At 42.1% G+C, this 14,248-nt stretch overlaps 1 protein-coding gene across 2 annotated transcripts; it reads right to left on the bottom strand.

Moving 5' to 3' along the window:
* Positions 1–6,515: 6,515 nt before the first annotated feature.
* caprin2 (caprin family member 2) lies at positions 6,516–13,464 on the bottom strand. Of its 2 annotated transcripts, XM_062483191.1 has the most exons (20): positions 13,298–13,464; positions 12,660–12,906; positions 12,446–12,508; positions 12,281–12,367; positions 11,506–11,744; positions 11,293–11,375; positions 11,018–11,149; positions 10,639–10,865; positions 10,507–10,551; positions 10,301–10,417; positions 10,113–10,197; positions 9,943–9,995; positions 9,720–9,824; positions 9,505–9,603; positions 9,280–9,410; positions 8,728–8,885; positions 8,453–8,635; positions 8,118–8,218; positions 7,911–7,977; positions 6,516–7,797 (listed from the first exon to the last, which is right to left on the bottom strand). In XM_062483191.1, the coding sequence occupies exons 2-20, from the start codon at positions 12,891–12,893 to the stop codon at positions 7,232–7,234; spliced, it is 2,775 nt and encodes a 924-aa protein (XP_062339175.1). In that variant the 5' UTR covers positions 12,894–12,906; positions 13,298–13,464; the 3' UTR covers positions 6,516–7,231. The 2 variants fall into 2 exon arrangements, with proteins under 2 accessions (XP_062339175.1, XP_062339176.1); XM_062483192.1 differs by lacking the exon at positions 9,280–9,410 and having other exon boundaries at positions 6,518–7,797; positions 8,728–8,884; positions 13,298–13,463.
* Positions 13,465–14,248: the final 784 nt, after the last annotated feature.

Raw genomic sequence — 14,248 nt, 5'->3', positions numbered from 1 at the left:
GGAAATCTGTTCATCTTGTGTTCTCAGTGTAAAAGACTGATGTATAGTTGAAACTTGCTATACATAATGATCACAGTAACATACATCACCAGCATCACTGTATTGCTTTATAAATGGCCACTCTAATATACAGGGGGGAACCACTGTCCTCAGGCTTCCAGGGAAATCTGTTCCCCTTGTGTTCTCAGTGTAAAAGACCAATGTAAAATATTTGAATAATATTTTCTACAAAAAGTTTTGAAATGTTGAAAATAAATTATTTCCAAAAATATGTTTACATCATTGATGAGTACAGTACATTTTTTCAACCTTTTATATAGTTATTTTTTTCAACCTTACAAAACTTTTTTCCCAGGCCTCCAGGGAAATCTGTTTACCAAGGGAAATCTGTTCACCAAGGGAAATCTGTTCCCCCTGTGTTCTCAGTGTAAAAGACTGATGTATAGATGAAACTTGCTATACATAATGATCCCAGTAACATACATCACCAGCATCACTGTATTGCTTCATAAATGGCCACTCTAATATACAGGGGGGGAACCACTGTCCTCAGGCCTCCAGGGAAATCTGTTCCCCTTGTGTTCTCAGTGTAAAAGACCAATGTAAAATATTTGAATAATATTTTCTACAAAAAGTTTTGAAATGTTGAAAATAAATTATTTCCAAAAATATGTTTACATCATTGATGAGTACAGAACATTTTTTCAACCTTTTATATAGTTATTTTTTTCAACCTTACAAAACTTTTTTCCCAGGACTCCAGGGAAATCTGTTTACCAAGGGAAATCTGTTCACCAAGGGAAATCTGTTCCCCCTGTGTTCTCAGTGTAAAAGACTGATGTATAGATGAAACTTTGCTATACATAATGATCCCAGTAACATACATCACCAGCATCACTGTATTGCTTTATAAATGGCCACTCTAATATACATGGGGGGACCAATGTCCTCAGGCCTCCAGGGAAATCTGTTCCCCTTGTGTTCTCGGTGTAAAAGACTAATGTAAAATATTTGAAAAATATTTTCTACAAAAAGTTTTGAAATGTTGAAAATAAATTATTTCCAAAAATATGTTTACATCATTGATGAGTACTGTACATTTTTTCAACCTTTTATATAGTTATTTTTTCTCCACCTTACAAAACTTTTTTCTCAGGCCTCCAGGGAAATCTGTACCCCCTTTGTTCTCAGTGTAAAAGACTGATGTATAGATGAAACTTGCTATACATAATGATCACAGTAACATACATCACCAGCATCACCGTATTGCTTTATAAATGGCCACTCTAATACACGGGGGGGGGGGGGGGGGGGACCACTGCCCTCAGGCCTCCAGGGAAATCTGTTCCCCAAGGGAAATCTGTACCCCCTGTATTCTCAGTGTAAAAGACTGATGTATAGATGAAACTTGCTATACATAATGATCACAGTAACATACATCACCAGCATCACTGTATTGCTTTATAAATTGCCACTCTAATATACAGGGTGAGAACCACTGTCCTCAGGCCTCCAGGGAAATCTGTTCCCCTTGTGTTCTCAGTGTAAAAGACATGTAAAATATTTGAATAATATTTTCTACAAAAAGTTTTGAAATGTTGAAAATAAATTATTTCCAAAAATAGGTTTACATCATTGATGAGTACAGTACATTTTTTCAACCTTTTATATTGTTATTTTTTTTCCAACCTTACAAAACTTTTTTCCCAGGCCTCCAGGGAAATCTGTTTTCCAAGGGAAATCTGTTCCCCCTGTGTTCTCAGTGTAAAAGACTGATGTATAGATGAAACTTGCTATACATAATGATCACAGTAACATACATCACCAGCATCACTGTATTGCTTTAAAAATGGCCAGTTTAATATACAGGGAGGGAACCACTGTCCTTCAGGCCCCCAGGGAAATCTGTTCCCCCTGTGTTCTCAGTGTAAAAGACTGATGTATAGATGAAACTTGCTATACATAATGATCACAGTAACATACATCACCAGCATCACTGTATTGCTTTATAAATGGCCACTCTAATATACAGGGGGTGAACCACTGTCCTCAGGCCCCCAGGGAAATCTGTTCACCTTGTGTTCTCAGTGTAAAAGACTGATGTATAGATGAAACTTGCTATACATAATGATCACAGTAACATACATCACCAGCATCACTGTATTGCTTTATAAATGGCCAATATAATATACAGGGGGGGGACCACTGTCCTCAGGCCTCCAGGGAAATCTGTCGCCCTGTTTTTTCTCAGTGTAAAAGACTAATGTAAAATATTTGAATAATATTTTCTACAAAAACTTTTGAAATGTTGAAAATAAATTATTTCCAAAAATATGTTTACATCATTGATGAGTACAGTACATTTTTTCAACCTTTTATATAGTTATTTTTTTCAACCTTACAAAACTTTTTTCCCAGGCCTCCAGGGAAATCTGTTTACCAAGGGAAATCTGTTCACCAAGGGAAATCTGTTCCCCCTGTGTTCTCAGTGTAAAAGACTGATGTATAGATGAAACTTGCTATACATAATGATCCCAGTAACATACATCACCAGCATCACTGTATTGCTTTATAAATGGCCACTCTAATATACAGGGGGGGAACCACTGTCCTCAGGCCTCCAGGGAAATCTGTTCCCCTTGTGTTCTCAGTGTAAAAGACTGATGTATAGATGAAACTTTGCTATACATAATGATCCCAGTAACATACATTACCAGCATCACTGTATTGCTTTATAAATGGCCACTCTAATATACAGGGGGGGACCAATGTCCTCAGGCCTCCAGGGAAATCTGTTCCCCTTGTGTTCTCGGTGTAAAAGACTAATGTAAAATATTTGAAAAATATTTTCTACAAAAAGTTTTGAAATGTTGAAAATAAATTATTTCCAAAAATATGTTTACATCATTGATGAGTACAGTACATTTTTTCAACCTTTTATATAGTTATTTTTTCTCCACCGTACAAAACTTTTTTCTCAGGCCTCCAGGGAAATCTGTACCCCCTTTGTTCTCAGTGTAAAAGACTGATGTATAGATGAAACTTGCTATACATAATGATCACAGTAACATACATCACCAGCATCACTGTATTGCTTTATAAATGGCCACTCTAATACACAGGGGGGGGGGGGGGGGACCACTGCCCTCAGGCCTCCAGGGAAATCTGTTCCCCAAGGGAAATCTGTACCCCCTGTATTCTCAGTGTAAAAGACTGATGTATAGATGAAACTTGCTATACATAATGATCACAGTAACATACATCACCAGCATCACTGTATTGCTTTATAAATGGCCAATATAATATACAGGGGGGGGACCACTGTCCTCAGGCCTCCAGGGAAATCTGTCGCCCTGTTTTTTCTCAGTGTAAAAGACTAATGTAAAATATTTGAATAATATTTTCTACAAAAACTTTTGAAATGTTGAAAATAAATTATTTCCAAAAATATGTTTACATCATTGATGAGTACAGTACATTTTTTCAACCTTTTATATAGTTATTTTTTTCAACCTTACAAAACTTTTTTCCCAGGCCTCCAGGGAAATCTGTTTACCAAGGGAAATCTGTTCACCAAGGGAAATCTGTTCCCCCTGTGTTCTCAGTGTAAAAGACTGATGTATAGATGAAACTTGCTATACATAATGATCCCAGTAACATACATCACCAGCATCACTGTATTGCTTTATAAATGGCCACTCTAATATACAGGGGGGGAACCACTGTCCTCAGGCCTCCAGGGAAATCTGTTCCCCTTGTGTTCTCAGTGTAAAAGACTGATGTATAGATGAAACTTTGCTATACATAATGATCCCAGTAACATACATTACCAGCATCACTGTATTGCTTTATAAATGGCCACTCTAATATACAGGGGGGGACCAATGTCCTCAGGCCTCCAGGGAAATCTGTTCCCCTTGTGTTCTCGGTGTAAAAGACTAATGTAAAATATTTGAAAAATATTTTCTACAAAAAGTTTTGAAATGTTGAAAATAAATTATTTCCAAAAATATGTTTACATCATTGATGAGTACAGTACATTTTTTCAACCTTTTATATAGTTATTTTTTCTCCACCGTACAAAACTTTTTTCTCAGGCCTCCAGGGAAATCTGTACCCCCTTTGTTCTCAGTGTAAAAGACTGATGTATAGATGAAACTTGCTATACATAATGATCACAGTAACATACATCACCAGCATCACTGTATTGCTTTATAAATGGCCACTCTAATACACAGGGGGGGGGGGGGGGACCACTGCCCTCAGGCCTCCAGGGAAATCTGTTCCCCAAGGGAAATCTGTACCCCCTGTATTCTCAGTGTAAAAGACTGATGTATAGATGAAACTTGCTATACATAATGATCACAGTAACATACATCACCAGCATCACTGTATTGCTTTATAAATTGCCACTCTAATATACAGGGGGTGAACCACTGTCCTCAGGCCTCCAGGGAAATCTGTTCCCCTTGTGTTCTCAGTGTGAAAGACATGTAAAATATTTGAATAATATTTTCTACAAAAAGTTTTGAAATGTTGAAAATAAATTATTTCCAAAAATAGGTTTACATCATTGTTGAGTACAGTACATTTTTTCAACCTTTTATATTGTTATTTTTTTCCAACCTTACAAAACTTTTTTCCCAGGCCTCCAGGGAAATCTGTTTTCCAAGGGAAATCTGTTCCCCCTGTGTTCTCAGTGTAAAAGACTGATGTATAGATGAAACTTGCTATACATAATGATCACAGTAACATACATCACCAGCATCACTGTATTGCTTTAAAAATGGCCAGTTTAATATACAGGGAGGGAACCACTGTCCTTCAGGCCCCCAGGGAAATCTGTTCCCCCTGTGTTTTCAGTGTAAAAGATTGATGTATAGATGAAACTTGCTATACATAATGATCACAGTAACATACATCACCAGCATCACTGTATTGCTTTATAAATGGCCACTCTAATATACAGGGGGTGAACCACTGTCCTCAGGCCCCCAGGGAAATCTGTTCACCTTGTGTTCTCAGTGTAAAAGACTGATGTATAGATGAAACTTGCTATACATAATGATCACAGTAACATACATCACCAGCATCACTGTATTGCTTTATAAATGGCCAATATAATATACAGGGGGGGGACCACTGTCCTCAGGCCTCCAGGGAAATCTGTCGCCCTGTTTTTTCTCAGTGTAAAAGACTAATGTAAAATATTTGAAAAATATTTTCTACAAAAACTTTTGAAAAGTTGAAAATAAATTATTTCCAAAAATAGGTTTACATCATTGATGAGTACAGTACATTTTTTCAACCTTTTATATAGTTATTTTTTTCAACCTTAAAAAACCTTTTTCCCAAGCCTCCAGGGAAATCTGTTCCCCAAGGGAAATCTGTTCCCCCTGTGTTCTCAGTGTAAAAGACTGATGTATAGATGAAACTTGCTATACATAATGATCACAGTAACATACATCACCAGCATCACTGTATTGCTTTATAAATGGCCACTCTAATATACAGGGGGTGAACCACTGTCCTCAGGCCCCCAGGGAAATCTGTTCCCCCTGTGTTCTCAGTGTAAAAGACTCATGTAAAATATTTGAAAAAGATTTTCTACAAAAACGTTTTGAAATGTTGAAAATAAATTACTTCCAAAAATAGGTTTTGATCATTGACGAGTACAGTACATTTTTTCAACCTTTTATATAGTTATTTTTTTCAACCTTACAAAACTTTTTTTCCCAGGCCTCCAGGGAAATCTGTTCCCCAAGGGAAATCTGTTCCCCCTGTGTTCTCAGTGTAAAAGACTGATGTATAGATGAAACTTGCTATACATAATGATCACAGTAACATATATCACCAGCATCACTGTACTGCTTTATAAATGGCCACTCTAATATACAGGGGGTGAACCACTGTCCTCAGGCCCCCAGGGAAATCTGTTCCCCCTGTGTTCTCAGTGTAAAAGACTCATGTAAAATATTTGAAAAAGATTTTCTACAAAAACGTTTTGAAATGTTGAAAATAAATAATTTCCAAAAATAGGTTTTGATCATTGACGAGTACAGTACATTTTTTCAACCTTTTATATAGTTATTTTTTTCAACCTTACAAAACTTTTTTTCCCAGGCCTCCAGGGAAATCTGTTCCCCAAGGGAAATCTGTTCCCCCTGTGTTCTCAGTGTAAAAGACTGATGTATAGATGAAACTTGCTATACATAATAATCACAGTAACATATATCACCAGCATCACTGTACTGCTTTATAAATGGCCACTCTAATATACAGGGGGTCAACCACTGTCCTCAGGCCCCCAGGGAAATCTGTTCACCTTGTGTTCTCAGTGTAAAAGACTAATGTAAAATATTCTCTAGATTTCCGTAAAGAACTCCTTAGATGTTGCGTTCACAAGAATGGGACATAGGCAAGTACAACCCGAAAAATTATGTCTCCGGCTACCACTGTTACCAGGGGAGGCATAACTAAAAGTTAAAAAACATTCTACTTGTACACACACACTAAAATGAACCATTACAAAACCTTTTAAAAGGTGTAGAAAAACAACAAAACAAGTATCTGTTAGACTGCTAATGTATTCTTTTTTTATTGGAGGCACATTGAGGGATTGTTTCACATCTCCTCTATTTAGAGTATTCATCTTTGCCGGTCAGACAAAAACGGTCTGTGCAGTCACCATACCCCACCACCCTAACACGTTAGGCCAAAATTTCCATTCCACAGCAAGGCAATAACAAATGGTTTCAGTGCTTAGCATTGTCAAGTTTAGTCAGTTCCCATTCATTACACATTTACCCTGCACGTTGCTCATTCAACAGATTTGATCAGTCATTGATTCATTCAGAGAACAAACAAAAAAGGCACAAATCCCTAATACTGTATTAGATTGGTCTAGTTGGAACATAACAATGCCATGTGACAGTAACAACAGTAGTCACAGTAAACTTGGAGACCACAATCACATCTCACATTGACATTCATTCATGGCACTTGGGGCTAAAGAAGCAAAGAGTTAAATCCTCAACTCCAAGAAGCAGGTTACTGGTTGATCATAATTATAATAGGTTAAACATGGCTCTAAACTGAATTGGTGCTGGACTCCATGTGAGAAGGGCATTGGGAAGACAGTTATTGGGAACGTCTTCGGTCTTCCTTCAGTGCAAAGCAATACTCTTCTCCTCCTCTCCATGTGGTTACAGCAGAAGGGTCTGGTCCCAGCTCAGTCCTGGTAAAGCAGGAAGCCTGAGAAGGTGCTGTACTTCCAGCTGCTGCCATATATGGCGCCACGGTGCAGCCTCAGCCACACTTGGTCTCCCTGGTACAGTGGCAGGATGGCGTGGTTGCTCGCAGTCTCGTGGTCCGGCGCCCCATCGTTGGCGTACGCCGACACCATCACCTCTTCGTTGCGCATCAGGTTGATGTAGAGTGGGACGTTGACGGCCAGTTTGAGGATGTGGAAGATGAAGACATATGTGCCGTTGGCCGGGCAGGTGAAGCGCCCCAGCTGGGTGTCAAACATGTCCCCCAGGTTGCTGTGCAGAAGGTCAAACGCAATGGGCTGGTCCAGGGTGCCGGGGGCAAAGTTGACGGTGCGGGCAGAGGTGAAGGCCACACGGAGGGGCTGGGGGAGTGGGTACAATTGCATGGGGAGCAGGGTGTGGCCCTGAGGAGTGACCGGCACCTCCATGGTGGAGACGGAGAGGGAGTCTCCGTGGGCGGAGTCCACCAGAGTGAAGTTGGTCTCCCTGTCAGGGCTGCTCACTTGGGAGGAGTCACTCCATCCTGCTGGAGCAAAGGGGCACCAATTAGAGAACAGTTAGGAAACTTATCAAAAACACAGCCAGTCAGGTTTTCCCTTACATCTCCGTAAGCCAATGGGAAGTCCATGTGGTACCTACCGCTTGAGTTGTGCCTTGTTCCTCCTGGCCCTCCTCCATGCTTGTAGCAATGCTGATACCCACTGTCCTAATGGCAGAAAAATAAAATACCAAAACATTTAATAAAAAAATACAAAAACACCAGACAAATGGCCAAAAATCGAGACAACCAGGACTTCACTGTACACCAACAGCAGCTTCACAGTGATCTGGTAAACTGTGCCTTACCCTGGCTCCGTACGGGAAAGGCCCAGCATCCCTGTGGTGAGCATGCGGGATGAAGCCTCCTCTTGGGGAACGCACACCACACCGGTACCAATCAAAGCCACCTGGAGATTGAGAGAGGAGGAGGACAGGGTGAGAGTGAGGAAAGGAAACACATCAGAGGCTATATGGGAAACGTGGGAGAGAAGATTTATGGTAAAGATTCAAAGTCTTCCCTTCAGAATACGATGCTGCTAAGGCAAACAGCAGGACAGGGGAAGGAGGATCTAGGAAGAGGACTGAAGGGAAGGAAGGAGTAAAGGAGGAAAGAAGTTCACAGGAGAAGAGTAGATAGATACCTCGAGGCCCACTTGCAGAGCGGAAGGAGGAGGAGTGTGCCTGCCCTTTGCCACCACGTGCCATACCTCTCGAAGATCCTCTAGTGTAGTATGATTGGCCAGCTAAACCCATGTTGCTCCCTGTTTGGCTGGGAGGCAGGTAGACCTGTCCGCCATTCCCAATGACATACTCAGACTGGTAAGCTGGTGGGAAACAACACAGTGGTTAAACAATGGCATATGAAAGATGGCCAGAAAAGGGAGGGTCGGTAGAATGGAGGGGTGGACGGTTCTACCTGGTGGCAAGAGTTCGTCCTCAGGGAGAGCAAACTCTGGTGGAGTCTGGGTGCTGGCAGTGATGTATTGGAGGCTGCTGGCCTCAGCAAACACACCGGTTTTACAATTGTAGTCCACATCCCCATTGGGAGGCAAAGGGGCATTCACCTTGAATACCTGTACAAACACATCAAATCAACAGATCATTTAACCCTTGTGCTGCCTTCGAGTCCATGACCCAAAGGTTCATAACGAACCATCGTTGTGTTTACCCAATTTTACCCAATACAAAAACAAATTAAAAAATATATATTTTAACCTTCGCAATGTGGGGGGTCTGAGACAGCCCAACGGTTAAAAGAAAATGATTCACTTTGTTTTTGTATGCGGTAAAGTTGTCGCAATACGACGGTGGGTCACAATGACTGATGGGTCAGAATGACACAAGGGTTTAAAAGGGGGGAGGTTTGGGATTTTAACCAGGAAAATAAAGTATTTCCACAAAAATCTACGATAGTTGTAATAAAAATAATCTGTGAGACAGGGTGGGCTAGTGGATGTGCAGACTCCCCGAGTGCATGTTGTAGAAGGGTGCTGGGGGGGCCATGTCGTTAGTGCGTCTGGCGGGGAGAGTGGAGAAGGGCTGAATTTGAGAGGTCCCAACATTAGAGGGGGACTGCTTTCCCGACTTATGAACAGGTGTCTGGCGAGGAAAGAGGGAACATAGACATACACTCAGGAAATGGAAAGAAAACACATATCAAGTGGAGGCGAGATAGGACGCCTGGCAGTCATACCGGAGGTCGGGTTTTCTCCTCCAGGGTGGAGAGGGAGGAGCCACACCGATAGAGCAGTGGCGATGGAAACACCTCACAGTCCTGGAGATGCAGGGGTTCCTGGACACGACATCAACATGGAGCAGGAGGAGACATGACACAGAGGGGGTGGGGGGGTAAAAATGGACAAAACCACATGAACAAACTAAACACAGTCATGTGGGTATGGTCGTTACATCAGCAAGATCTTGAACGTTGAGGTCCAGGTCACAGTCATCCAGAGACTCCTCTCCATTGGTCAGACTGGTTTTGTGCTCTAGAAGTCTTGCAGGCTGCGTAGACTGGAGAAGAGGGAACAAGAACATTAACATGGCGTACACTTCTGAAATGAATCATGCCATTGTGATATAAGGCTTGTTATTCCAATTGAATGTTAGACCAAGAACCTGAAGGTCTTACATGCAGTGTTTTGAGAAGGACCTCTGCTGGGATGCTCTTTGGATCATTTTGTGCTGTTGAGGGACAGAAAAGATAGTGTCCTGATTAATACAATCTGCTACTTGACCTAATGTCTACAATTGAGTAGATATAAGGGGCTGATTGAAAATTAAAAATATATTTTCTGGTACCCAGAGGAGAGGGGGACCTAGAGGCCCTTCTGCCCAGTCTAGTGTGCCCGTTGGTGGGGGAGTTCTCGATCTCCAGGTCAGAGTCCTGGAGGAGATGGAGGATAAAATGTAACAACACTGCCTTCCATGACCATGTCCTGTCCTCTTAAAGAGATTTGACGTGTAGAAGTATATTCATCCTGTCACACCTGCAGGAAGCTGAAGGATCCTCGGATCTTGGTCATCAGGTCCTCCAGGTGCTGCTCACGCAGGGTGGGGTTCTTGGGGAGAGCAGGTGGGGAGTTGTAAACCTCTATGAAGGTCTGCTGTGCCAGACAGGAAGAGAAACCCGTCCATACTGTTTCAGTACAGGAAATGGAAAGAAACCTATATCTCGATAAAAGATTGCACTTACAGCTTTGGTACCCGGCTCCCCTTTAGATTTCTTCTTCTTTCTTTGCTGCACAGATAGAAAATATGGAGCTTAAGACAACAAAATTCTTGGAACTCTGATTTTAGAGGGTTAACTTTAAGAAAAACAACTTACTGGTTTAGAAGCTTGTTTCTTGATGGTCACCGGCACTTTGGGGATGAATACTGCAGCCCCTCTCCATGGTTTCTGGATGGCACACTGAAGGGAGACCGGCGTTTCCGAAAACTCCATATCCCATGAGTCCGGAGGTTCCTGTTCCTTTGTTGCCTGGAACCCCACCTTCCAGTTCTGAGTGGGAGAAGTCTTGGGTTCAGGGTCAGACTGGGAATCCTTGATAGAATCTGAGTATGCAAGATATGCGTTAGATATTCTTACCTACCTATTTGAAGAATTACTTAAGTTGAGCTTTGAAAGGGCTGCAAATTAATGTTTTTTTACATAAAAAAATACAGGAACTTTATTCAAATGTAAAGTTACACAACTGAACACTTACTAGAGACGCTGTCGGATGCCTTCTTGACCATGGGAGCTTCCATTTCTTTCAGACTGGTCGCAGGAGGAGTTGCGACAAGATCAAAGTACCCACAATGCAACAGCCTGTGGAGCTGCTCCTTCAGTATCTTGTCTAGAAATATTGTAACAGATGTCATAACAGATGTCATGACAGATTACAGAACATCTACTTCTCTTACTAATATCAGGACATCAGAGACTAGAGGTTTAGCATCTGTGCTGGTGGGTGGAGGTACAGGAGGTGGTCACACTCACAGGTGGAACCAGCCACTGGTTTGTCTCCGCCCTCCATCAGGTCCAGGTAGACTATAGCTGCCCTCTCCATCTGATTCTCCAAACTATGACCCACAGCAGAAAGGTACATCAATTTACTCACAATGCCAAGAGGGCAGAAAAGCGCATTGCATTCATGGGGGAAAAAATGTGAGGATATATAGTGGGTTCAATAAAAAAAAGAACTAAAATCACCTCAATTGTTCATCCCTCTTAACACCCAGCAGTGCGGCGAGATCGAGTAGGCTCTGCAACTCAGGGGCAGGAAGGTGGGGGGCAAGGTTGAGGCCGGATAGGAGGTCGTTCCTGATGTCCTCGCGCTGCAGGCTCAGGAGGAGGTGCCGCACTTGCAGAACGGTGCAAAGCAGTCTCCGATCAGCCTCCACTTTGGCCACCTGCTCCTTCCTCACCGCTTTCCTCTGGGCCCTCAGCAGCTGCAAGTGGATGACAAAGGGCCCAGTTCCAAACCCACATCTTCAGCCTGCATGGTCTAACAAATTTAAGATGGCTCTCTAAATTTGATGTAAATAAATTCAGACATCCCCATCTACGCTCTACCGTAGTGTCTCGTCACTCGCTTGGCAAGGAAAATGTTCCAATGACGTCTATGTAACGGTGACAGAAATGCCCGTGTGTACAGCCTCACCTCATTGAACCTAACAGCGACTTGCCAACCCTTGGAGGAACGCTAGAACCGCAGGATTCCAATTCTAACAGACTGGAATCCACTGAGCCCTCTCAGCCTTAGCTTACAGGCCTCCCTTGAACCATATGAAATGACTAAGAGTTTAGTAGCACACCAGCATAAACCATCATAGACCTACCAATGGAATCTATAGCTTCTAAATTCTACCTAGCCTCCGCCAAACTTAAACACAGAGGGGACAATGGAAAAGGATGTTGTTTAATAACTTAGAGAAAGGCAGGTTTCTCATGTTAATGACCCCTAAACAGGCCCAGGAAGGCTTACATCTTGTGTTAGGCCATCCAAGGTCTTATGCAGCTGCTGTGCAAACGACAGGTTGTGGATTATCTCGTCGTACTTCTCCACTGCGTCCTGTGGAAGACATGCACCAACCATGAGTTACGTCGTCCACACAATTACTGGCATTTGTATGAAAGATACTTTTCTTACGAGTTGGTCTTTATTGAGAGTTTCGCCTTGTTTTAAGCGGTTTAAATAGTCTTCCAGTTTAATCTGTAAACAAAAGATTAAGTTGAAATTTTAAAATTGTTATGCAACTACCGGATTGCTCATAAAAATAGAAACAATCATTCCTAGACCCATCCACCTCCACTTATACATCCATCCAGTCATCTATTCATCCAACCCCTCCTCTCCACCCTACCTTTTTTTTCTCTATGTTGCGGATCTTGTGTTTGAGGCAGATGAGTCCATCCTCTATGTAGCGGTCATAGCCCTGGTAGATGGTGTTGGAGGCCTCCAGGTCCATCTGGAGTGTTTTCAGCCTGCCAGTAGAGCCCATCTTGGGGCTACCAGCCTTATGGCTTGCCAGGCCTGCTTTAGGGCATTCTGATGAAGCTGAGACATCTAGGACTGGGGATGGAGACAGCTGCACCATGTTTAGCTCTTTCCTGATAGAGTAGATCAAAATGACACAATATTATCTTTAAGGATGCAGTGACAAGTTCTGGTACGCAGATTATCAAGAAGCGTCTTGGGCTACGGTCAGATGCATGACAGTGCATTTATCGCCAACAGAACACTAGAGGCTATGTTGTGATACTCTTATGAAACCTGACAAAAAACCATTTCCATAACCGCACGTTTCACACTGGCAAAACTACTGAGGGATTATTTTCTTATCAACGCAGAGAAACGCTCACAATGTACGCGAGTTTGGCTGCCGACTCTGATTTTTTCACGCGCAAATAAATTCTAACGATGTGAGCATTTTAAAACATACTAGAACAAACTACGCTCTTTTTCATAATAATTTCCACATTGATGAAACAGGAAACCTACCTCGTGCCTTTGGCTTGTTGTGCGCGATAAAGATTTTGCTAGAGCAAATCCTGAGTGCAGGTGCTTGACATCCAAAATCGGAAGCTAACTGCCCTTTTCCCAGACCGACCTAACGTAATGTTAGATTACACAGGGCAAACCCTAAACCAACTCATACCTTATATACCCTGTTTCCACTCTCAAATGTTCTGGCGGTGGGGGTGCAGAAATGAACGTGACGTCATCTTGCTGGGCATCTGCTGTGGAGAGCGGCGCTGTGCGGCGCGGACGCTGCACCCGTCCACACCTAGTAGCAGCCTGACCCATGTCCTCTCACACCGCACCGCTTTACTAATGGTGCAAGAAAAATTACCTTACTTTTTCTAATACAATCAATATCTAGGATATGCGTTTCAGACAACAAAAAAAGTCCACTGGTGTTTATGCTATTAACAGCCGTGGGCCGAAAAAACTAAGCAGCTCAGCTCTATTAATGCCAAGAATCTCTGTATCTGTGTGTGTACAAATTAGAATTGGATTAGTTTCCCACGATCATCTCAAGAACCGGCCATTCTGCAAAGTTCATATTTTGCAGGTGTCCTTTTAATAATCCAACGGAGTGCAATGCCGCGATTGTCATTGTTCCGATATGCATTTTGACATTTTCATAAAATAATTCCCCACCAGTTTGGCTTGCTGTCCTCGCTCCGGACTCAGCCTTCTTGAGTTGACTGGTCTGCACTAAACTAACTCTCGCGAGCCGAAACGATATGGATTTAGCAATCCGAAAACAGGCATAAATCATGAACAATAGCCTATTATTTATGTCAGTGCAATACAGAAAATCCAAGACTATTTTACTGATCAAATACTGGTTAGCTAACTAAGAGAAAGACGATAAATAAAGTGGATGGTTTGTGTCGCTGGAAAGGTTATTCTACATTTGTTGATGTGTAGTGGCTCTGTACTATA

This window comes from Osmerus eperlanus, chromosome 17, assembly GCF_963692335.1.
Source record: "Osmerus eperlanus chromosome 17, fOsmEpe2.1, whole genome shotgun sequence".
Classification (NCBI taxonomy): domain Eukaryota; kingdom Metazoa; phylum Chordata; class Actinopteri; order Osmeriformes; family Osmeridae; genus Osmerus; species Osmerus eperlanus.
The sequence above is the reverse complement of the archived record's forward strand: the minus strand, read 5'-3'. Positions and strand labels throughout refer to the sequence as shown.

Bases quoted from the DNA above. Each gene is read 5' to 3' on its own strand.
- caprin2 (XM_062483191.1), bottom strand. From the start codon at position 12,893: ATGGTGCAGCTGTCTCCATCCCCAGTCCTAGATGTCTCAGCTTCATCA. The intron at 11,376-11,505 runs GTGATTTTAGTT...TGTGGGTCATAG, and splicing joins AAGAGGGATGAACAATTGAG to TTTGGAGAATCAGATGGAGA. The intron at 7,798-7,910 runs GTAGGTACCACA...CCTTTGCTCCAG, and splicing joins AACAAGGCACAACTCAAGCG to CAGGATGGAGTGACTCCTCC.